At 34.2% G+C, this 25091-nt stretch overlaps 2 protein-coding genes across 2 annotated transcripts in view; one reads left to right on the top strand and one right to left on the bottom strand.

Annotated features, from left to right (window-relative positions):
• Nucleotides 1-25091, bottom strand: part of dock1 (dedicator of cytokinesis 1) — an 870017-nt gene that overhangs the window by 410064 nt on the left and 434862 nt on the right. The window lies entirely within an intron of this gene.
• LOC127526864 (inhibitory synaptic factor 2A) overlaps nt 6223-25091 on the top strand; it is a 101412-nt gene continuing 82543 nt past the window's right edge. Inside the window, exon 1 of the mRNA XM_051924024.1 lies at nt 6223-6559. Coding sequence (XP_051779984.1) covers nt 6487-6559 — 73 coding nt within the window. The 5' untranslated portion in view covers nt 6223-6486. The remainder of the gene's footprint in view (nt 6560-25091) is intronic.

The following is a 25091-nucleotide window of genomic DNA, read 5'->3' as shown; positions in this document are numbered from 1 at the left end:
GCGATCCCTGCTGGGGAAAAGTTGCAGGTGCAATTGCCTGATTGCCACCCCAGGCTGATAATGAGACAATCAGACTATCCGCAGGTGCCAGCGAGGCAATGCACAGTCGGCTGACCACCTGGCACCACCAAGGAGACAAGCCGTCTTTTCAACAGATCACTAACAACTTCTCTACTCCCCAGCGTGAGCGCATCAAATTACTTATTTAAAACGGCCACTTTTACTAAGCCGTAGACCTGCTATGTACAAGTACCAACCACATTTATTCTTTTATGTAGCATTTCTTTTCTGCCACTTCTAACCTCTTAATAATCTGCATTTTGATTTTAAAAATACAAGTTTATGCTTGCATGTCACACTGGGTAAGTTCTATTTATTACTTTCTATAAAATACTAATACAACAACATTATGCATTAAATAACCAAACACTCAAGTATAATAACTTTGCATTCTACAGCACACACAGTATCAATACCAGACAACGAATATTCTTTTTAAGGAGCATGATCAATGACTAACACAGTGCTCTTGCACACTTTAATGAAAACTAAAATCAAAACTGAAACTATTAAAAAATCTTTTTACGTAAACTGAAATAAAATAATTAATAAAACCGAAATGAAAAACTAAATTAAAATAAACTATTAAAGTAGCTGAAAAGACAATCTGAAAAAAAAATAATTTATTAAAAATATTTTTAGTTTTCGTAACAACCGGACTCACACAAGAGCTAACCTGGGCTGCAGGGGTCCTGAAATTAATCAAAATATATTAATAACAATTTCACATTTGGTTTTTGAATAAATATTCCTGCCGTTATATCTTTATTCCTTGTAAATTTTAACTCAAAAATAGAAAGTAATCCACCACGAGCTACCTGCATATATTTATCCTTTGATCAGCAGCTGGTGATGGAGGGTGGGTGTTCACACAGCATTTGCGGTAACAAAGCAAGCTGAATATGGACACACAAAGCGTATGACGAAGAAAGTGATTTACTGTGTGATAACAGTGACAGTTCTTCAGGAGCTGACAGTGACAGGATGATAGATTTTGGTTCAAGTGATACTGGAGAATAACAAGGGGATGATTTTACTTTGAATGTGCTGGATCTCCGGAGCTCAAGAGAAGTACAGAATTTCTGTCTATTCATAAATGACAGCATGTTAGCTGTAATTCTGACCGAGCCCAAGATACAGTATGTACACTGCAATTAATACAACAGCACACACTAAGCCAAATTCCAGGCTGCATGAGTCTGATGTCCATAATGATGAGCTGCCAAATTTCTTTGAACTTCTTGTATATCAAGATGTAATTCAAACGCCATGTCATACATATTGAATATATATATATATATATATATATATATATATATATATATATATATATATATATACACATATATTATATATATATATATATATATATATATATTATATATATATATATATATATATATATAGATAGATAGATAGATAGATAGATAGATAGATAGATAGATAGATAGATAGATAGATAGATAGATAGATAGATAGATAGATAGATAGATAGATAGATAGATAGATAGATAGATAGATAGATAGAGAGAATTGTTGCAATAGGCTGGCACCCTGCCCAGGGATTTTTTTTTATGCCTTGCATCCAAAGCTGCTGGGATAGGCTCCAGTTTTTCGCAGATCCTGCTCTGGATAAGAGTGGTTAGGAAATGTATCGACTGCTCCTAATCTCAGATGCTGTTTCAGTTGTTTTGTGGCTGTCCACACTCCACTTACTCAAGTCTCACTACTCCTAACCTTGACCCTACATGCTTATTTTATTTTTTTTTTTACCTCAGTACAGCTAGGTGGGGTCGGCTCACTGATTCAAGCCTAAGAGCCTTGCTCTTCCTAAGACCCCATGATTTTCACGATCACACCTGTCAGAACACAGTAGAATCTATTTTCTGATTTTTGTTATCTTTTCAGGCCTGCAGGTGGCAAAATTCAGTCTATAAATTGCAGTCGCCAGACTACAGATCAAAATGGCTGATAGAAAATAACAAAGCCCAGTATGGGAGATTTTTGAATACAATATTGAAGGCATTATTTGTAAGCACATTGTCTTGGAGCAGAACATGTTGTGTGCTGTAGACATTTAGAATACAAACCTGAAACCTTAAATTTCATCACTAATTGGACTTTTCTGCGGAAGAAAAGGAAATGAGGGAAAAGTGCCAATAGTCAGTGCATATTTGTTCAGCACAAATGACATAGAAAATATTTTAAAAATTATAAAATTGTATAACATTGTTCATATTCAGTATCTGGTTTTGATTTTAAATGGTAAACCATGTAGTGCAGTAAGCTTCCACTAACATTAAACATATCCAAACCAGTTACGAGAACAGTTCTGTCTGATTGCGACACAAAACTAAACCCAATAGTAGCTCTTTAACCATACCATAATTTCTAAACTAAAACTGAAACTAATATATATAAAAATAAAACAGAAATGTCTTTGTGAAATAAAAACTAAATTAAAACTAAAAATACACAATGAAGGAAAACTAAAACTAAACTGAAATTTAGTAAGGTCAGAAATTATATAGAAATAAAAACTAATATAAAAAAGCAAAACTATAATAACCTTGATGCATATACTCTATAGTGTGTTTTATGCAAAACCAGTAACCCCGCGATTGTGGAAAGAATCGCAAATCCAAGAATGGCAATCACTTTCTGTTCCCTCCGATATTTAGAGGGATGAAAAATCATGGAGGGTGGGTGCGTCCTGGGAAATTTTTCATTCAATTAAATAAACCTGTTTGTACTGAAGCGGTTTCTTTCTGGAGCTGTGACTCATCTGGTTCTGGTGTTTCAGAAGCACGTTGTAGGCGCCTTCGTTTATTGTTTTTATCCATGCTGTCTAGCTTTTGTTTTTGTATGGCTGTGTCATCAGCTAGAAGTCGTTTGCTGACAGCGGCGAATTTGTGTGCTGAAGCGACGATGGCGGCAGACCCAGGCTTGGAGGGGCACAGTACTAAACGAAGGTGGTATACTGTATGTGGTGGTGTGGGCGGTCGCTTTCGGGCAGCGGTGGTAGTGCGTACGGCTTGCCTGTTGCCTCTGGCATCTGTGCATATATACTGTACAACCTGGATTGCACGCTTCACCTCAGGTTTAGTTTACAGGTCGTATCCATACGGGCTCGTTTTTGTATTTCTAATCGTTGAGCTTTTTCTTTTTGGAGCTGTGACTCCTTTGCCTCTGCTGTTTCAGAAGCGCGTTGTGGGCGCCTTCGTTCATTGTTTTTATCCATACAGGGTCGTTTTTGTATTTCCGTTAGTTGAGCTCTTTCTTTTTGGAGCCGTGACTTCTTTGCTTCTGGTGTCTCTGAAGCACGTTGTAGGAGCCTTCGTTTATTGTTCTTATCCATGCGGTCTCGTTTTTGTTTTTCTGTGGCTGTGTCGTTAGGTAGAAGTCGTCTACTGTTAGGAATCATAGTTCAACTTACTTTTAATACTGAATTACCGTTATGTGATTCAAATACGCCACACTGACTGCTGGCACAGTGGATTAGAGCAAGTTTAGTTTACAGGTTGTGTTGTTTGTGCGCCACCTACCGACTCTGGGAAGCCGCTGGGTTTGACTCTGGGGCGCTGAGGCGCTCTGGCGCATGTGCCTCGGTGCGTCCTGCGTCCGCTGTCAGTGCATATATTAAAGTGTCGTTTAGTAATATAGATTTGTTATATAGGAGTTTTGACCTCAGAGGATTAATTTACCAAGCTATTAATGGACCTATAAGATTGCATTGATATTTATAAGTGTATGCAATAAAGCAAAATCTACTGTATAACATCACAATAATCATCAATTAGTTCAGGTACAAAATAACTTCCTAAATAAAAATTTTCAACTATCACTGTAATGTAAACACTAAGATTGGTTACAATACAGCATTATATCACATAAAATAATTGAGCCTACATTTTCAGACTGTTCAGGGTTACAAAGCCATAAAAATTGTTGTTACAGCTAAACTAGACTGCTAGTGTGAAATAAGCTCTGACTTTGCTAAGAATGGATTTCAAATTATGTAGATTCTGTAGCTCTCTTCCACAGGTAATACTAGATCAAAAATCACTTCTAAGGCACTGGTTACAAATCAGCCCTTCAAACACCCTTAACCAGTTCACATTAACCATCATTAAACTATCAGATTCTTCTAAACAATGCTTAATGAGCATTTGTTTGGCATAACTGCATGTACTGGTGTAGAGCGGAACAATATGTGGAAGTGCTGGAGTACTTATAAGCCTGGTTGAATACCACTGAGGTAAGAGAATATACTTTTTGCACAAAAGGATCTGATTATTCACTAACGCCCTCTTGATCTCATTCCAGCTGTTATTTATTCTTTAATCATGCAAAAATCCATGTTTAATCATTGTGAAAATATTCATCTCACCAGGAACTATGTCATTAGGATATGGAGAAGTTCAGTATACATATTTATCATTGGTAAACAAAACATGGACCATTTGAAGACACAAATAGGTACTAAAATTAGGCCCTTACAAAATGGTTTTATCCCTAAAGATATGAAATGTTCAATAAAAATTAAACATTAATGTCAAGGAGCAAGGAACCGGGAGCCAAGTCACAAAATTGGCTTCTGCACTTTTAAGTAAACAAACTCAAATGTGTGCAAGTCAAAAACAGTTTTAATTCTAGTTTACTGGTCACTTTTATGCAGTTTGTCCGTTAACAAAATAAGACAATGCAGAGCAGGAACATCACTTTGGGAACTCAGTTCAGAAAAGAAATTCACATTTGACTGTTGAATTTGAAGGAGGATAAACTACAAGCAGCAATGCATAGGTATCCTGGAAACGACTTGTAGTCACTTAACACTTTCCAAATACACATCCTGCAACAAAGCAAGGTATATTTTTAGATTTTTCTCTGACAAATTTGTTTTAACTAGAATTTGTCTCCAGTGACAGAAATCATCTGTTTCTTGCCGTTGGACACATTGGCCTTCAAACCTCCCTTTCTTGCTATATTATGTGGTACAGTGTTCAAGATGAGCAGTCATGTACTATATATAATGCCAGGGGCAAATGATGGAACAGTCTTATATTTAACATATTAACTGTATCAGCTATTCTATCAAACTAGTATTATAATCTATATGTATTATATATATAGGCGTCTACATTTATAACTATCTAAATGTATCAGCAGCAAGACACTTCAGTTATACTCCTGAGATCAGAGGTAATTGAATTTTTTTCACAGCTACTAAGGGTGCAAAACAACCTCCATTTCTTATCAACTAGTAATGCTTAAAGGTCTTTTAGTGGTAGATTTTAGCTTAAAGAAACAAGCTGGTTTCAAAAAAGAGATCAGCACTGTTTTACAAAGGCCAACTACAGAGAAAACGTGATTCACTCAACACAATGGGAAGGCTCTAACCACATTCAAACTAACCACAAAATGACCAAAAAAAAAATATCTTTCACTCTAACACAATATTGACTTTTTCAAAACACACACATTATTTTACACACGTGTGTATATATAAGCACCACATTTTATATTTTTTCTTAATATGTTTATATTATTTTACATGCCACAAACCTTGACAGCCAAACATATATTATACTCTAAAGTCCTAAGTAGCTACAGTCTTATTCATACAATTGAATCGATTATACATAAAATTCAACAAGTTTTTGTACACAATCTGCAACACAGCATGTCATAAGGTAACCTCTACCAAGGTGTCAGTAGAGCGTTCTGCTGTTCAGAATTTACAAATATCTCCCCCACTCTGGTCTTTAAATAAAAGAACTGAGAAGAAACAATACTATGAATATTAATATCTAGAGTATCCTTTAAAAAAAATCAGTACTGCAGTAAAATTTCAATTCATCCTTTTCCCAGACATGCCTGCATTCGAGTTTATATAACTCCAATGCAATGAAGTCACCAAGATATCACTTCAGCTGATGAGATAAAAAGCTCTTTATTGCTGATGCATGAGCTTGCCAGCTGTAGCTCATATGAGCCGTGGACTTTCCCGGAGCAGCTCCTGCTCTCTCTCCCACCCTCTGTGTTTCTCTCTGCTTCCCTCCCACTCTCTCCCCCACTCTCTCTCTCTCTCTCTCTGTCTCTCACACACTCACACACACACACACAAACATGCGCACGCAGATTCACATGCACATTCACACAGTGAGAGAGCGAGCGAGAGAGGGGGACTGCTGCAGTAAATGAAGGGTATTTCAGGAGTGCATGCCTGCCTGTGATGAACGTTCCATCTGTCACGGCTGAGTAAATGTCTTACTGATACCTGAAGAACAGATGCTATGGGTGCATTTCATGTGGTTTGGAAGAATTTCTTAGATATCTTATAGCTGATGGACAACTAACACTACTGCCGCTTCAACTACTGTAATGGAACATCACCTTGCCAGTGTCAGAATCCCAATAAACTGAATGTACAGACATGTACCTACACCAGAAAAGATCATTAAAATCTCAGCCTTTCTGCTAATAATATATATTAGAGGTAAGAATCTTTCTTTGCATTTTCTTTCCTTCATGATGCAGTTGCTAAAGATTAGTGAAGCAAACCAGACTTCACTTTAAAATAAAGGTTTTGTGTCTGCTTTGGTTGAGAGATCAGGAATGGAAACTGAACTGATTTATGAAAAAACATAACGCATGCGATGTTTATGTCTACATCAAACTAAACAAGTGTAAATTGCTTTTAGCTTGATTTGGGTGTAAAGGGATTCATTTCTTTTCAAAAATGAAACAAAAGGAAACAGACTTGAGACAAGTATATAGATTACAGCTGACTGCATAATGTAAATTATCATACAACAAGGAGATCAATGTCAGCAGCAGTCATCAAAAATACAGTACTCTGAATTCAACTGGGTGAAGAGAGAGGTATTGCTTTCAGCCAAACAGATAATGCAGTCATCGAGAAGTAGAAGTCAGTTAGGCTAACACTTGCATCTAGGTTTATTCACTAAAGATAATGATTCACAGAGCACTACTGCTCATGCTCTACACATCTCAAAAAATCTATTACCATGTGTAATATTACAAATGTAAAATGTGATGGTATGCAGAGTAATTACCGTAATTTCATAAGGTTAATTGCCAGATGTTATTTTATTTAAATATTTCAGCATTTCCAACATTGCTATAGTATATTGCCTTATGCATTAATCTCCAATAAGACATTTTTTTCTTAGAGAAATGTCCACATAAAAATAATTATTACATTATCAGGATCTCTTTTGAAAACAACCTTTTAATTTCAAAAATTGTTTCATGAAAATATTAGGAAAAAACTGTTAGACACAACCTGCAGTTTTTATATTTAAGCAATTTTACAGGCTTTTTATTCATTTGATAAAGCATTTTAATGGAAAAGGGTCCTCATATATTTCAACAGTTTGAGTCTGCAAACACTATTCAAACTTTCAATTATATACGCTTTGCACCACTGACTCACAAAAGCCTTGTTCTCTGGAGACTTGCTGTTCACTGCGATGAACCACTAAGTCCTGCACAGCCCGATAGAAGGTAGACACTTAGTATGTCCTCAGCTGTTTGCAACCAACAGCAGGTCTTCTATACTTTTCAAAAGATTTTTTTTTTTTTTGTGATTGGTAAAGAGCTAGAGAAGCTTGCGCTGCATAAGGAAATTGCTCTGGGAGAAAACCTGAACAGAATCATGACAGAAACCAGTTACCTCAGCTTTTATCCTGCTGGAATCCTAAATGCAGTATCTGTAGAAGAGATGAATAAAGTATATACCATATGTATTAAGCTGCTGTTTTCTTTAATTTTAGATGGGGATACCCTGCCAATATACAATCATTTATATAGACACTGCTGGTGAATTAATCATTCCAGCAAATAAAATAGGACAGGGTAGACTGCTTTGTCCAGAACCCAGATGATACCTTTCATGCGTTAATGGGATTATTTATTAAGCACTTCATTCCAAAGTACCTGATTGAACTACATTTTTGCTTTATGTTTACTAAGTCCTAATATAAATATATCCCTCTCGATTGAAAGGACATATTAGATATACTGTATAATGCTGTCAAAAGAAAAAATGATTAGGTGCTGCAGAGCTAATACGAGAACAGAATCTAAAAATTAAATGCTTCTAGAAACACTACATATACTTGTGCACATGTATAGAAAGAAAACTGTGTGACATAATTTCATAAGTATTTCTTCCTACACTAATAAAATGTCAAAGAAATGTAAAAAAATATATATTTTTACACACAAGAAAAAAACTACACGTAAATATTTAATTACAGCCAGAAGGAAAATTGCTGGGCCACAAACACACTTCCGTTTCACTTTTGAAAGTATGTATACAATATTAAAATGAATACATGATGAAAATTCATAGCAAAGGGCATAGTTTAGCTATAAAAGGTAGAGTAGTTGAAAGGAAAAAAACCACCTGAAACAAGCACCTATGTACCACCCCCCCAAGAAAGAAGATGAACTCAGAGACCACAAGCACACAAAAAAGATATGGTATACAGACTTAGAATCACTAGAGACCACACAAACTGACCACACAACCATGGTGCAAATATATTCACAAGTACTGTATAAACATAGTCAATATTCCAAGCATTATGTTATCCTTAACTGTGTGGCCCCGTTTGTGTTTTACTTAAGTATAATTACCTTTTTTCATATCCCATCCAAGCTTGCTTCCAATTAATACCAACATGATACGAATTTTTGTTTATTTTATGTATAATCAGCAGGTTACACTTGATACAAATTTACATTTGTTTGATGTGATATTTAAAAAGATTTATCTTTCTCTATCTCAGTCATTTTTTACACTACTTGCTGGCTTTAACTCTAAGGTAAACTACTCACAGTAACATTGATGTGCTTAATTTTAAAGCTAGTTATCTTTTATATTCTTTTAGACAATATAGTTCATTGTAAAGTTTACTTTTCCAAATATGTTTAAATAGTGAAATAAATGTCATAGATTCATAAAATGAATGAACAGTCAGTCCACAAAGTCTCTGTTCTTTGTGCTCAGTATAATACTGTTCGCTAAAATTACTACAGTTCATATTTTGATTCTGTCAGCATTGCATATATTGAGATTTATCAAAATAAATGTTATTTTCTTTGTTCCACTTTTTGACTATTGCTTCAATCTGTGATTTATTCTGTCATGTTTCAGCACATGTCCAAATATGTCTACATGTGGCTTAATGGCTAATTCAGGCTTAGAGCAATAAACATTTACGAACATTCTACAATGGCTTCTTGGTAAGGACATGTAAGGAGGTGCCAAATTGACATTTCACATTCAAAAGGAATGCTATATCCATGAACCAGACTGAAACAGACTTCTGTCTTTATGACAAGATGATGGATGTACCTTACAAGTACAATACATATCAACATAAGAACAGGCATTGAACAACATATCAAATAATAGTATCAGATAACAAAATATTATGATTTGCTAAGTCATCCAATCATTTTTCCAAATACCTCATTAAGGGTAGGTTTTCAAATGTGCTAAAGATCAGCTAGTACTAGGGGACAATAGAAAAAATATGGAATGTAATAACAGTCATTTAAAGGGCATACATGTACTGCATGCAAAACATACACATGAGGGCAATCTGGTACCTCCTGGAACCCAAACAGTACAATGGTAGGTCCTGAGAGGAAATCAAAAACACACATTAATAAATGAAATAACTTCAATATAGACAATTTTTGATACAAGAGGATCGATGACAGCTCTCTGAAGACTATCAGCAAAGTGAAATAACTTGTGAATTATTAAAACAACACTGAACAATTCCATCCCACTCAACAGTTAAATTATTATTTATTCATCTATTTACGGTTGTTTTGAGCAGCATAAACACAATCCATGTAAATTGAATGAATTTTACTCTATTTTTATGGTGTATCTCACTTCCAATTTAGAGCTCACTACAATATAGACTTTCTCAAAATAATCAAAATACAAAAAGAGCTGTCAGTCCAGTTTTTTATACTCATAAGCTATATTTTAAGGAAAGTAGCATAGACCAAGCATTCCTTTGAATACATGCACAGAAAAGTCTGTAGAATTATAGTCATATTTGAGAAGCACATAAAATTTTCATTTAAAATAAGATCCTAATTATATAAAAACCAGCTTGCAAATGCATTGGTAAAATGCTGTAATAAAGGACTGACAGCAAAACTGCAGTTCCAATGGGACTTATTAAAAAAGAAACATGCAAGCTATCAAATAAAAAAAAAATCACTTTTGCTGTGATGATTATTATTACTAATTTTGTTTAAATGTACATACTAAAAGAGATTCTTGGGGCACAACTACTGTAGGTAAAATCAAGATGTTAGCAACTTTACAGGTTTGCTTCATTCTTTAATCAATAATTAAATATGTGAAGCACAGCATAATGCAAAGCCAAGGGAAACACTTGTACCTCCATGGGGAACCAATACATGTTAAAAAAGACCAAGACTCAAATATAGATGGAAGAATCTAGAATTCACTGTTCTCTATGCTTAAGAAAAAAAGTGCTCTTAAAGTAAAAGAACTAACAGGCAAGACGTCAGCTCAGTTAGCTATCAGAGCACATCTTAGACGAAGGTACTGCATTTGAATCCACACAAAGGATATTCAGCAATGCAAGAAGTTTACGTAATGCAAAGTGCATTGTGTCTAATATTCATGGCGCTTTAACAATAATAGCATCTGCAAAATTTTATTCTTTAATAACTTCTATTCCAGAATGTTTTAAAAATCTAGGACATAGTACACACATCATGCATCTTATTTGCTTTTTTCATTCATTCATTTATTTCAGTTAAAATATATCACACTGAAGATTCATCCCTCAATGTCAACAACATGAAGAAGTTCCAAGTGCTACAGGATTTATAACAAGTGCCACAGGATTTATAACAAACCTCTAGTGGCGGCTCATTGACAGATGGTTTTAGGACTGTGCTCACACATGGCAAACATTAAAATATAACAAATATACTATTTTTAAAACTTACCAGCTCACTGAAAAATCCACCAATTTCATAAGAAACTTATGAAAAACTATGTCAAGTGCACAGATTCAGTTTTTACATTCTAATATACAGAGGCATGCGTTATATCCAGAGAGATGGGGGAAAATAGGGTATTATTGTTCAAAACTCCCCTTGACATACTGTTGCAACCCATGTTATAAAAACAAAAGCAATAAAAACAATAAAAAAGTTTGACCTCAACATAAATTCAACATGAGTGTGGGTTAGGTGGTTAATGATTAGGGTATTAACTAGAAAGTTCAGTCTATAGCTATGGCACAATGTGGACCACAAGTGGGACCAATCTGTGCTTAAACTGTAACAAATTTCTCAAAACTCTACATTTCAAAATATTATGGGGTTCATTATAGTATAGCCCCTCCCGCACTAGTCAATTATACATTTACCAGTCACCTCAAGCCATTCATAATATTCAAAGTGTCTTTTAATGATGACATGGCTGCATGATAATTCACTGTGTGAATGCTTCATGTTAGGAGTCAGTGATCTCTTAGTGATTACTCTTTTTCATCAGTTGTTCGACAACAGCCTCTCTCTTTTTGTACAATATTTTGACTAGTGGTTCATTAATATTCTTTTTAGAGATCTCTGTCTGTAAAATTATTTTTGCAAAGGCATTCTTTAGGCAAGTGCCTAAATAATATACAACTATTCATCAAGTTTCAAACCTGCTTATCCAAATTTCATGGCTGTGGTGGGATGGAGTCTCTTACATCAGAATCAGATGCAAGGCAGGAACCAAGGATGCCAAGTCCATCACTAGGTATACATGCGATTGTTTGATTCAAATTGTTTAATTTTTTTATATAAACTTGGAGGAAACTTGGGCAATGACATAGGAAGAACATGCAAATATTGCACACATACATATATACACACACACAGAATCCAGGCCGCTGGAGCTATGAGGCAGCAGCACCAAATTCTAGTTTGTAAATGCCTAACCAAAAACTGTAAATGCCTAAGATAGTAAAAGTTTCTTAGGTTGCTGTGTATTATTTTTTTTCAACTAAAATCCATTTAGAACTACAGGCAACAATCCATTTAGACAGTACTAGTATATTCATGATGTTCAAAATATGAAGTACAGATTTTAAGTACTGATGATGATTTGAGGTATTATATATATGATTAATTACGAAATCATGTAGTACTGTTTTCCTCTGTTGCATGTAATGCCATACTACATTTACTTTACAAACTAAAAAAGTGAGCTGTGGAATACTCAGGAAAACAGCAGTGACAGTAGTAGTAATAATTACAAAAAATTCTACTTGAGCCTTCTTTTACTAGTATGTTTCAACTAAGAAAACATACCAACTTTAGAAAAAATATATTACCTCCAGAATAAATTAAAATAAAAAGGAAGAACCTCTACTTGTTTTATTATTATGAGTATATCCTGCAATATTCCAAAAATATGTAAGTTACTTGTGCCCTACAATGTGTTTTCAGTGCTTCCATAGCTGATTCCCCACCTTGTACCAGATGCTGCAGAGACAAACACTCTCTCCCCTGTGTCTGGGCAAAGAGCAAGAAATTATATTTCTTAATTTCTTAAATAATGTATATACAGTATTTAAAACTTCAAAACATACACTTACAACAAATTTACATCTAATTCAGTTTTACATATTCTTAAGCAGACCAACTCAAACAGAATTATATCTTCAGTTATGCAGTATGATAATATAAAGATCCCCTAAACTAAGGAAAATTATTTTCTAACTAAAGACATCATATAAAAAATGTCAGCACACAGAAGAATTCATATCCTCTACATAATTCAGGGAGTACTAGTATAACATCCTCTGAAAGTAAACCACCCATCTATTTTAATATATACAGCACAAGAAAATTATCAAGAGCCACATGCTAAAGGAACAGAAAGCTTCCACTGCTAAAGTACATAAGGAGATTTAAAGGGATTGCTTATGCAGTTTTATAGTTAATACATAAATCATAATCCACCGGATCACTGAGGATACATCAACAGAAAAGTCCCTTTAGTGTCAGCATTCATACCTAATATTGCATTCAGTTAAGGGACAAATATAAAACTGTCCAAACAAGAACTTCTGTCTAAGACAACATATTCCAAGGATGAGTCACTTTAGGTTAGTACTGCAACTGATTTGTAATTGGAATCACAGTGTATCAGCCATATAGTTTAATGACTCTGATATCAGATTTTGAGAGAAGGGAAACTATACCTATTTTGTAGCAGGAACAGCAGTCGTGACAGAAAAGAGACATCATTAACAAGAAGCATAATGCTTGGTGTAGTGAAACATGTCAGAGTACATGAGACGACTTCATTAATGTCTGCATCGTGTGATTATTATAAATGAAGACAATTAAATATAGTATTGAAACCTACATGACACACAGAGAATATGATTTAAGATAAGGGATTCTTCTGTACAATACTATACATATTTGGTATTTCACTACACATTTGGAGTCGTAAAGGTCATTTTTAAGTATCAGATCTACAACATATATCCTATAAAGATAAAATCTTTACCCTTTTTTCTGAGATGAAAGAATAAGTTTAAGCAGTACCACTTGGAAAATACACCAAACAAGCAATCAAAAAGGCAATGACATACTGTATGTGGAACTGCTTTATTTTCAGCATCAGATTAATCCAATGTTATACTTAGCCAGTCAGAAAAAAACAAAAAGTCTCATTATTTTGCTTATTTTAATGACACTGCAAGAACTAAAACAGCCATTTTGTATAAGCAAACAACAGTGAGAAAAAAATTAAATACTATTACAAATGACACATCTATGTGGCTATTTACAATTTGTAGCAATTATTTTATTAAAACTGTATGCAACAGAGTCAGAGTTTGTTGCTACTTTATTTAATAATTGTATTTAATGCACATGAAATTATGCTACTCTGATATTGTTAAGAAATTTCACCTTTAAAGGGTCAATTAACATGTGCTTGTAACCGGCATCAATCTGTTAATAACTGAATACAGTGTCTGAAAAAAGACAGTAAATAACTTTAAGTTGAATATAACTTTTAAAGCATCTAGCAGTAGTGTACACAGAAGAACATGACCAATGACTTTTGAATGAATACTGCTTTTCTTGATTACAAATTCAACATCTGAATAAATATTTGGTTATGAAGCAAAAGTACATAGATGTAATCAGGTGAGTGGCTTACCCAGGCTAAGTTGTGATCCCTAATGAACCTCACAGTTTTCGTTTGACACTATGAGGTTGGGAATTGTCCTGATACAAGTTGAAAAAGCAGCCAATAATTTCTTGCACTCAGTTGTCAAGAGTTCTTTTGAAGAGTCAACCCACTGCTACAGTCATTATTTGCATTAACAATGAATATAAAAGAGCCAGTCCCAAGAATGGATATTCAAGCAAAAGTCAGGACATTACCTCCATTGTGTTTCAAAAATTAAGTAAAATGCCTTTTATCATCTGAATTTTTTTCTTTCAATTTTAATACTACCTCACTTTGATGGAGGGTAATATTTGGAAAATCTGTCTATAACGATTTCTCCCAGAATGTTACTTGGTCATGGTTTATGCATTAACCTGTAACCCTACATATTTTTCACTCTGGCGAGTGGATTGCATCTTATTTTGAGTACCTTTATTCTTTAATTCTGCATTTTTAAGTGTTGCAAACTGTACATCAGTCTGAGATAACTTCATCATTTATCTGTGAAAGCCATATTTTGATGTAAGAAACAATTATTTTAGTTTTTCTTCCCAGCTCTGATAAGTTTTCTATCGTTTAACTACTGTTTGACCACGTCATTGCAAACACTGAGTATATGATCTTACTCTACTCGATTCCAATATAATAACTGATTCAAGTCTTTTTTCACCTTAAGAATCCACATTATTTTCTTTCTTTAAATAAAGGGGATATGGATGGAGTAGTGCTTTACAAAATAAGATATTTACATGACTGGATACGAAGAATATGGATATATATTATTATTTTTAAATGATCCACCATATAACTCATTCACAACACCTTTCACTGCATGACTTGAAAACACAGCAAGCATTTAATTATCATTGGTTTTCCGGGCAATTATTTCAATTTACTACAAGTATATAATCTTTATTTCATGTTTTACTTAATATTTAAAATTTAATACTTTCTATCGCCACTAATTTATCAAACTATATGTGAAGACACATATGTGATAAGGTTACTGATTGACTAATCAAATAATTTCTTAAAATACGTAGTGCTTGGCTTTAGGCGTAGATTTCTAATTCACTGAATAATAAGTGACAATTTTATGTTTCACCTCTATTCAAAAAAGGAACAAAGCTACAATTATTTGAACAACGATATAAAAAAATAATCCGTGGGTCACAACATATCATAGAAAATGACACACTGAAGACCAAATTAAGCAAGAGTAGGACAGCTCTTGCAGCTTTCTGCAAAAGAAAAAAGCAATTGAAATAATAAACAAACAAACCTTTGTGTTCCCAATTTTTATTTTATTTTATAATGTACAACTATTTTCTAAGTTTTAATCATCTTTTTCCCCTTGATATACTAACATTAGAAAAAAAAGCACTTTTCCTGCTTGAACTGAGATATTTGCATTGCCTAATCAGTGCCCTCAGTCTGCTGAAGAGGACAGGTGCTTAATCACCAATAATAATGATGGACACTTTGATTATTTTTATTGAATTTACTTGTTGCATTCAGGTTAGCTCAGGGAATTTACTCACTAAATTTGTTCATTTTATTCAGTGAAATCATTTACTCTGAGAGATTTAATTGTTTAGTCATGGAATATCATTAATAAACAACTGTTTTTAATGAAGGGTTTCAATTTTTGGCTGTTCTTTTGTGAAAAAGAAGATGATGTGAACACGATTAACTTCTCACTATACATTATATAGCTCTTCTCATCTGAAAGCAGCATTAACAATATTATTAACAACTGCATGTTGTAATAAAGGCAATGCAGATCGTTGTCAGGAGTAGTGTTTGGTGCTATAGCAAGCTGCTTTATTGTAAGTAGTTTTCTAATAGTTTACTATGCAAAACATATTTTGAAATTGCAACTTATTATACCCCCGATGATTACATTTTGCAAAATAAAAAATAAGGCTTTACACAAAGCAATTAGTGAGACAGAAAGTTTAACAGTTATAAAATATTTTTACTGTAAATCCTATTGCAATAACTTTATGATGCTCCTTTTTTAACTTGTAATAGAACATTTCTTTAGATTTTCATTTCAATACAATGGTTTTTAATAGCATTTCCCAATGCAGCAATAAGTTTAACACAAAAAAGGCAATGCTTGACTGGAGGATACATTATATTTATTTCATTATAAAAGCCAATCAATCATTTTAGTCCTGCACAAACTCATGAACAAGGTATTATGTCCCAAGTATAAACTAACTATGTTAAATAACTTTAACATCTTTTAATATGTAACTAAATTAAACTGCTGTGATCATTTTATCTTTTATCATCTCCATTGATGCTTTTACAAGTATGAATTGAAAAACTCTTATGTTCCACATTTCCATTACTGTAACAGTAAAAATAAAACCATAACAGCTGTTTTGGAAAGTTCAGAAGCAGGTTTTACTTTTAGTATATAAATTAACCTGTGCTTTACATGGTACTTGTATAAATCAAAAATGTATTAACAGTAAATACATAAGACCACCTATAGGAAATTTGATAAACAGTAGGAAATCATTCTGTCCAAAGCTCATTTGTTTAACTCATAGCTAAGCTGTACCATTATCTCATCCAGGTACTTCTTAAACGTTGTAAAAATTTCTGCTTTAGATTCACACGTCAGTAGTTTGTTCTAGATCCAAACAATACTTTCCATAAAGAAGTGCTCCCTGTCCTCAATCCAAAATGCACTTCCTTCCAATTACCTCAAATACATGATTTGCCATTTACTTAAAAGACTTCCACTGGATCTACTTTATCAATAACAATTTAATACTTAAGATTGTGACTAAGTAAGACATAGTTAAACTATCTAAGCACCACACCCTTCCACCCTTATCCCATATCACAGTGTGCTTTACGAAGAAAACAATGTTTCAACATAGCCTCTTTGTCAACTGCAAAATTAAAACTTATACTGAAAAAAATCAATAATTTTAACTGAATCAAATCAAGTATAACAACAAAGTGAACTCTGATACATCCTGATAAAAGAAGTGTTATAACCCTTCCTTGCTGGTCCTCCTCGTATTTTGAGTTTTAATGAAACACACAATCAGATAAGAACTTGTTAATCCAGTATGTGCTTCCTCAATGGCAGTTGCACCTTTTACAGTACAGGCAAAGAAGTAGCAGTGAGGTTATAGTTAAGCAGCGAGCAAAGAAATTAGAGAGAAAGTGTACCTTAGTGTGACTGAGATACTGGTGTGTGTAGTATGAGTGTTCAGACTAGGGAAAAAAATGTCAGAATTTTCTCAGAAACATGACACAATATGGCAAGTACAATAAGCAATGTTTATCACCATTTACAACAATTGTTAATATCAGTAAGCACATGCTATTTGAACCATTTTAAGCATTGACAATGGCACATCAGTAGGCCCATGGTGCACAGAATGGTATATTGTTCAAATTTTTAGTTTTTATAAAAGAAAATGATAGGGTTTTTAAAATGTTTTGTATAAAACCAAAGGGCTTGTGCTCTCACAGTTGTTTTTTCTCATAGTTTCTACTGGAGTGGCGAAACAGCTTTTTGTGTTGTTTTAGTACATCCATTCCAGAATATGTATACTCCCTCAGCAAAGGACAGATCAGTATTTGTAAGATTGTCAGTTACTTCTTGGCATTAGCTGTATGAGAGGTAAGCACCAAGCATGTAAACTAATAACTGTTTTGTTTTGCGTTGTGTAAATAGATCATATCTAGCTGAATAAAGTTTACCTTGTCCACCTTTTAAAAGTTTTGCTACTTTATTTCCCTTTTATCTTGTTGAATTGAAATGGATGAAAACAAACAAAAGCAGGAAGAATCAAGCTACAGGATTAACAGGAGAAAGGAATCGGTATGTCTTAAAGTTCAGCTCCTTACATTTAAGCACCAACCATGTACATCAGCAGAAAACATGAAATAAATTGCTTTGCTTTTGTGTCATGCCAGCAGACATTCTAGAGGTAAAGTGCAGCCCATGTGACCTTCCAGTACATTGCAGAATTCAACAAGAATATTAAATCTGCCTATGTTGAGTTTCTTTAATTTGACATTAAGAAATTACATTTCTCTGATTCTTTATATAAAATGTTAACCAAATTTCTTGGATTATAACATCCCTAATTTAAAGAAATTGTCATTGGCTATGATGACCTGGCATGAACATCTCTTCTTATTTTGTGACAAAATTGTTACTTCTACCAAAACGATGGCCGAAAATGGTGAAAATTTTAAAATTCTCATTCCTCTCCCCTGTTTAATACAATTCTGGGTTACTGTAGGCCAGAACCTGCTACTTAACTTAACGATCCAGTTTTTAGGAAGTAGGAGCTAAAACCATACAGGTATGGTGGGCAATGTGCAAACTACACATAGACAAATCTTAGATGAAGAATTGCATGCTAAACTAATGCATTCAATTACCTTATTTGGCTTAATAATTAATAATAGAAGTTTAAAAAAAACTTAAATGTTATCACTGTAGTATCACCAGGATAAATGTTACACAAAAATGAAATGGTACATTTACCATTTTAATAGTCTGTGCAAACAATACTTTCAAGATAAAAAAAAAAAAAAAAACTTTTCCCCCCTCATGCATTAAGGAATTAAACTCCATTACAAAAGCAGTACATTTTAAAATGCATGAAATAATTTAATTCTATGCAAGATATCTATTTAAATAAACTACTTGTGCTGTATTTTCATCACAAATTATAACACATAAATAATAATAATAATAATAATAAGCTGCATTTAAGTGTGTCTTTCACAAACCCAAAGTCCCTTTACATACAGACTTTTAAAAAAAAAATTACACGGAAGACAAAAGTTTGTAGAAGAGGAAAGTTTTCAGTTGAGATTTAAAGGTGCAGAAAGAGGAGCAATCTCGAAGAGACTTAGGAAGAGAGTTCCAGAGTTGAGGGGCCATAGCACTGAAGGACCTGCCTCTCAGGGTGGAGAGTATGGTGGGTGGGACAGTAAGGAGATTACTGCTCGAAGACCTGAGAGAGCGACAAGGAGTGCAAGGAGCTAGGAGCTGAGTGAGGTAGAGGGGGGCAAGGTTATGTAGGGCTTTGAAGGTGAGAAGACATGGAAAAGACAGCTATGTATAATACCTTTCAGTTAAGCTGAAATTAACACAGAATAAAAATATTGCTTCTTTTGTTATTACTGAGAAAAAGGTCTATTGCAGATACTGGAATGGTCATAGTTGTATTATGTACAGCAAAATAAACATCAGAGATTAGTTCATTTAGCTCATAAGACTAATGCACTGGAGCTATGGAGAAACAATGTGCAATACAGAAGACTAGATTTCAATTTTAGCACTGAAGAAAAAGCGACTTTTATGTCATCTTGACCTTTATGGAATAAATCATTAAGCAAAACAAAAAAATAAATAAATAAAGCTGGGCTAGAAAAAATACTACTTTTTTCAACAGCATATTAATATCACTAACTAAATTCAACAATAGACATTGTAGCCCAGTAGAATAATGCAGCATAGTTGAGTGTTTGGTTCTGCAGTAAAATAACGTTAATTTTAGAAGCGCTTCACATATGTTCAGACTGTATGGTTCATTATGTTACAAAGAATACACATTATTTCCTTCTATGTAGTAAAATATACTCTAATTCTGCTGTTTGAAATAGCCATAAAATGCAATAAACTCAAATATCTGTAAATAAAAACAAAAAAGTACTACACACTATTTAAAATGGGACCCAAGACTTAGGTTATTAAGGTTGTATGCATCCAGCAGCTGCTTTATAATCTTCAGGAATGCAGCTTAAAAATATCACTAGCTTTACTTTGAAAAATGTATAGTTTTTAATTTACTTTAATAAGTTAATATTTTCATTCAAAAACTGCAAAGACAGAAGTGATAAGAGATGAGATAATAATAAATTTACTTAAGTAATACAGATAGGTAAGACACAATATTCTGTTAAAATATCACTTGCCACTGAGGTGATATTCCACTCTTTGGAGAGACCACAGTATTTTTCCTTGTTGTAAGGCCACTCCCACTAAGTATGCAAAAGGAAATTTCACTTTGGAAGTTTGTGCAGAACAGATACACAAATGCATGAGTATACAACAATCACTCTTTCGTGTGTGTATTATGGGAATTAGAAATGTTTCTGGGAAGAAAGAAAAAAAAACCTAGGAGAAAATTGAGCAAATGTGCCTTAGTAGTGGTACAATAAATATGATACATACTGTTTAAATTACTGTATAAGATGTACTTCTCATCAAAATAAAGTTTCCTCCTTGGAAAACACATTTAATTTCAAGAAGTTCTCCCACAGGATCTCATTGTTAGCAAGTAAACTCTTGCCTTTTGTACCCAGCCAAAAATAACACAGCATTAAACATTGTTATTTTTTTTAACATAATTTAATTTTGCAAACACAATTTTACTTCAATGAACAAAACTCGGATCATGTTAATGAGTATAGACTGTGAAGTAGACACTAATTGTATATCTTTATTGTATTTAAAACTTTATTCTAAATGTAACTCTCCATCAGGGATGCAAAAATAATTTAGCATACCCTTACTATTTGTCTTCACATATATTACTAAAACTTTTTGAAATGAAAAAGTATATTAATACAAAAGTACATGAAAATATACTTTATAATTCTCATGTTCAAACAAAATGAGCAAAATGACTTAATGTGGATTTCAGATTTATTAGTAAGCCCCTTATTTCACAAAGACCAATATTGAGTAAACTGAACACCTCTGAATTCATTCCTGACCCCTAGCTTTTTCAGACTTATACTTAAGTAATTTCCTTTCTTAAAATATGAATTGCTATTATTTATTTCTATCCACAGTCCTGGCATACAGTTAGAATCTGCTGTGTTCTTATGCTGTACATCTGTGAAATAATCCTGCAAAAACACTACAATATTTTTATTTAACCACAAGGTGGAGTAGAGAGCTATAGCAACATGAAATATCTATCAGAATTTGCCTTTACAGGTAAGATATCTGCAGGAACACCACAGTATACTGAATTATCAGTGATAAAGAAATATATAAAGTAAATGGTGCTGACATTAGTTATAATAATATATCGTAACAGTACAGAAAACAATATTTTCAAGTTAAATGAAAAGCGAGTAACGAGGCCTCTATTAACCTTTTACAGAATTTCACCAAAAGTGAGACACAGACATGGACTGAACCAGTAACCTTGTGGTTTAAAGTCCAGTAACTCAGTTATTAGGTCTCAATGTATAAGCAAAACTAAATTAAAGTCAGTCAGTCAGTCATTGTCCAACCCGTTATATCCTAACAGAGGGTCACAGGGGTCCGCTGGAGCCAATCTCAGCCAGCACAGGGCGTAACAAATCCCGGGCAGGGCGCCAGCCCACCGCAGGGCACACATACACCCCCACACACCAAGCACACGCTAGGGCAAATTTAGGATCGCCAATGCACCTAACCTGCATGTCTTTGGACCGTGGGAGGAAACCAGAGCACCCGGAGGAAAGGGGAGAACACGCAGACATGGGTGAGAACATGCAAACTCCATGCAGGGAGGACCTGGGAAGCGAACCCAGGTCTCCTTACTGTGTGGCAGCAGCGCTACCACTGTGCCACCCCTAAATTAAAGTAAAACTACTAAATGTTTCTGCTGTTCCGCTTGATAAAAACTTACTCTGCATGGGGTGAAATATCTATTAAAAGCATAACAGTTTAAAGTGATAATACGCATTTGTTTAGATTTCTTTATGTCATTTTAAGCTCCAAGTACTTCCAAGTATGTAAAAGTACTTCTACTCATAAATCCATTATCAAACCTCTGTAATTCATTAATTCAAATGGGTTACTAAAGAATGGAGCCTGTCCCCATGGCACGGAAGACAAAACCAGAGCTGTGATCTGAACCCAGGCCTTTAGAGCCGCAAGGCAGCAGCACTTGCCACTGCCCCATTTTATTAGGTATACCACAGAACATTTTTTATGTAGTGTGAAATAACACAGGCTTTTTTTCCCCCAAGACTTTTTTTTCTTCTGTTTATAATGATTGTGATTAAGCAATGAAAAATTCAAAAATTATTTTTTTGGAAATCTTTAGAATCCATTATGACAGTTTATAGATGCTGATGTTCTCATTAGATGTGTTTCTAGGATATTTTGAAGTCCAGTTTAGATATTCTACAATCAGCCTTCTCAATCTTCACTCACTAAGATTTGCAGCATCCTGTTTGTGGGATTTCGAAAATGTGTTTCTTAATGAAGATCTCAGTGTTATGAAGTGTTCTCTTGTGCTACTTCTGCCTTTGATTATCGTCTTTCATTTTCTATTGAGTTTAGTCATAAATTTTCTGCGTTATTTAATTCTTTGTATACTGTAAGGTTGTCTCCATTTTACAGCATCAGATTAGGAAACACATCAGGAAGGAGACAATAAATTAAGTTTTAAACTAAATAATTGGAATCATGGAATTCACAAGCAATGCTAATTGACTTACTTATCACCATCAAGCCGTAGAGATTCAGTCTTGGAGTTTCCCTAAAATTGGATACACTTTGGCAAGACTGTTTTAGTGTACAGTCATTGTCCTCTACATTATGTTCTGCTTCTTTGAATCATAGATCAACTGACCACTATATTCCATCAAAGAAAGTGCTGATAATTAATTTACACGGCTGACTTTAGTATTTACGTCCTTGATACAATCATCCCTCTGATGGCACCATACATCTGGCAATTTTAGGACTTGACAGCAATAAGTAACAAGTTAGATAACATATGTATGGTGTAACATTCAGGTGTGTCTGAGGGATATACAGGCACTGTAAACCTCAAAGGACTGAGTTCATTAGGTTAATTCTAAAACTTTCTGAATCCATTTCAGGGCTTGGTGGGGCCAATGCCCTCTCACCAGGGTTGGAGAACGGATGAAAACAGGCCTGGATGGGACTCTAGTCCATTATGAGGACCACTCTCACACACACACATATATTCTATATTCACACACAGTGACAATTGGCATTTGACAATTCACATAACCTTTTAAAAAAAAAAATAAAACACTTCTGTAAGTAATTCCTTCTTGGCATTAGCATGTCTGGTTGTTGTCATTTTCATAAAATGGAACAGCAAGTGATCATTATAGATATGAAGTGAATGAGGCACTCTGATGGCAAATTATAGGATGAAAACATTTACAAAGCCTCAACCCAAGACATTTGTGTAGCATGAATGCCCATGTATAGAGTCCATCGTCATTTGTTTAATGCCTGCTTTATTTAATCTCCGTCAAAGAGGGATCAGGGCACAGGAAAGAAGTCACTTGCAAAGAACAAATGAACACATGCTTGAAGTGTCAACAAATAAATGCCAATATTGTCTGTTTTTACCTGCTTCACAGTCGCCCTTCATGATGCTGTTCTAATTTACAACAAGTTTTTAATGAAGCTTTCCCAGTCAGAGGTTTGACCGTGTTATTATTTTTGATATCACATAGGTATGAAAATTTGTGCTCCTTGGAGTTACTATATGTGCAGTTCTAAATATATTGTGAATATTATGTCTGTGTCTGCAAAGCAATGTTTTATAAGATGGGCAGCCTGTTAAAACTATGACATTTTGAAATTCTGCAGTTACTTATCAGGATGCACAGCCTGAAATTGGGACTGTCGTTGTCACTGGGACATCTGGTCACCCTAGTAAATTATGCTGTCAGTCAAATAGTGAATCATTATAAACTGTAGATAATGGAGCTGTGAGGTTTATTTAGTGTAATGTAAATAAAGTGTAAATGTTTATTTGCTCTGTGCACAGTGGCTTACGTGAAACAGGGCACGTCACTCGTATCTAGATAACCTTTTGTTATTCATGCTTGCATTTTATAATTTTATGGTTAGGAAAATCACTTACCTGTTAAAACTGAAAGAATCTGGAGGACTGATGCATTACTTATTTTGTTTGCGCTGAAGCAGCTGGGGAGACTTCATAAAGCAGAAACAACTTGCTGATGCACAGACTTCCCAATGCGCGCCCATATCGACTGGCAAGTGGAGGATTGCCATCCTGCACATGCACAAGCAGCCACTGACAGCGACTTCCTACCCATGCACATAGTGTTTAATTAACTTACTGTATACTGAGGATCTATTTTCCATCAGTAGTGGCTATCAGAGATGAAAAATAAGAACATACACAAAATATAAAATTTTATGTAACCACTATCAAGGTAAAATTGAAACAGTAACCTAATTTGTAGTTGAAGTCACATGGAATGTATCCCTGTTTAAGGATGGACAAGCTTGCAATGCTTTTCGATGGGAGGTATTTTGAAATTTTAAAATGGTGTATGGCGTGATTTGTTTAAGATATGTCAATGAAAATGGAACTGTCTCAACAAATTTCCTTGAAGGTTAACTGTATCACATTTCACAAAATTGGTCCACAACGGGGCTGAGTTGTTTCATGTGGGTAGACAGACATGGGCTACCTCAATAGGTGTTTTGTGCATTATATGATATTTATGTGTGCTTTGCACATTATAATTCAGTAATACTAGGGGGCTCTGCTCACTTCTCTCGCCCACCCCTGGGTTTGGTTTACTGGATATACAATTTAAAGAGATTGTTATTTTCATGTGAATTGTTACATATGCATTATTTTCAGTTTTACTTTAAAACTTTTGTAAAAACCATACTTGTCCTTTATTTTCTGCCCAGGGCGTGGTTACATCCCTTTCTCGCAGGACATATAAC

Source organism: Erpetoichthys calabaricus, chromosome 2 (assembly GCF_900747795.2).
Source record: "Erpetoichthys calabaricus chromosome 2, fErpCal1.3, whole genome shotgun sequence".
Taxonomy (NCBI): domain Eukaryota; kingdom Metazoa; phylum Chordata; class Cladistia; order Polypteriformes; family Polypteridae; genus Erpetoichthys; species Erpetoichthys calabaricus.
This window is presented reverse-complemented; position numbering and strand designations above follow the sequence as displayed.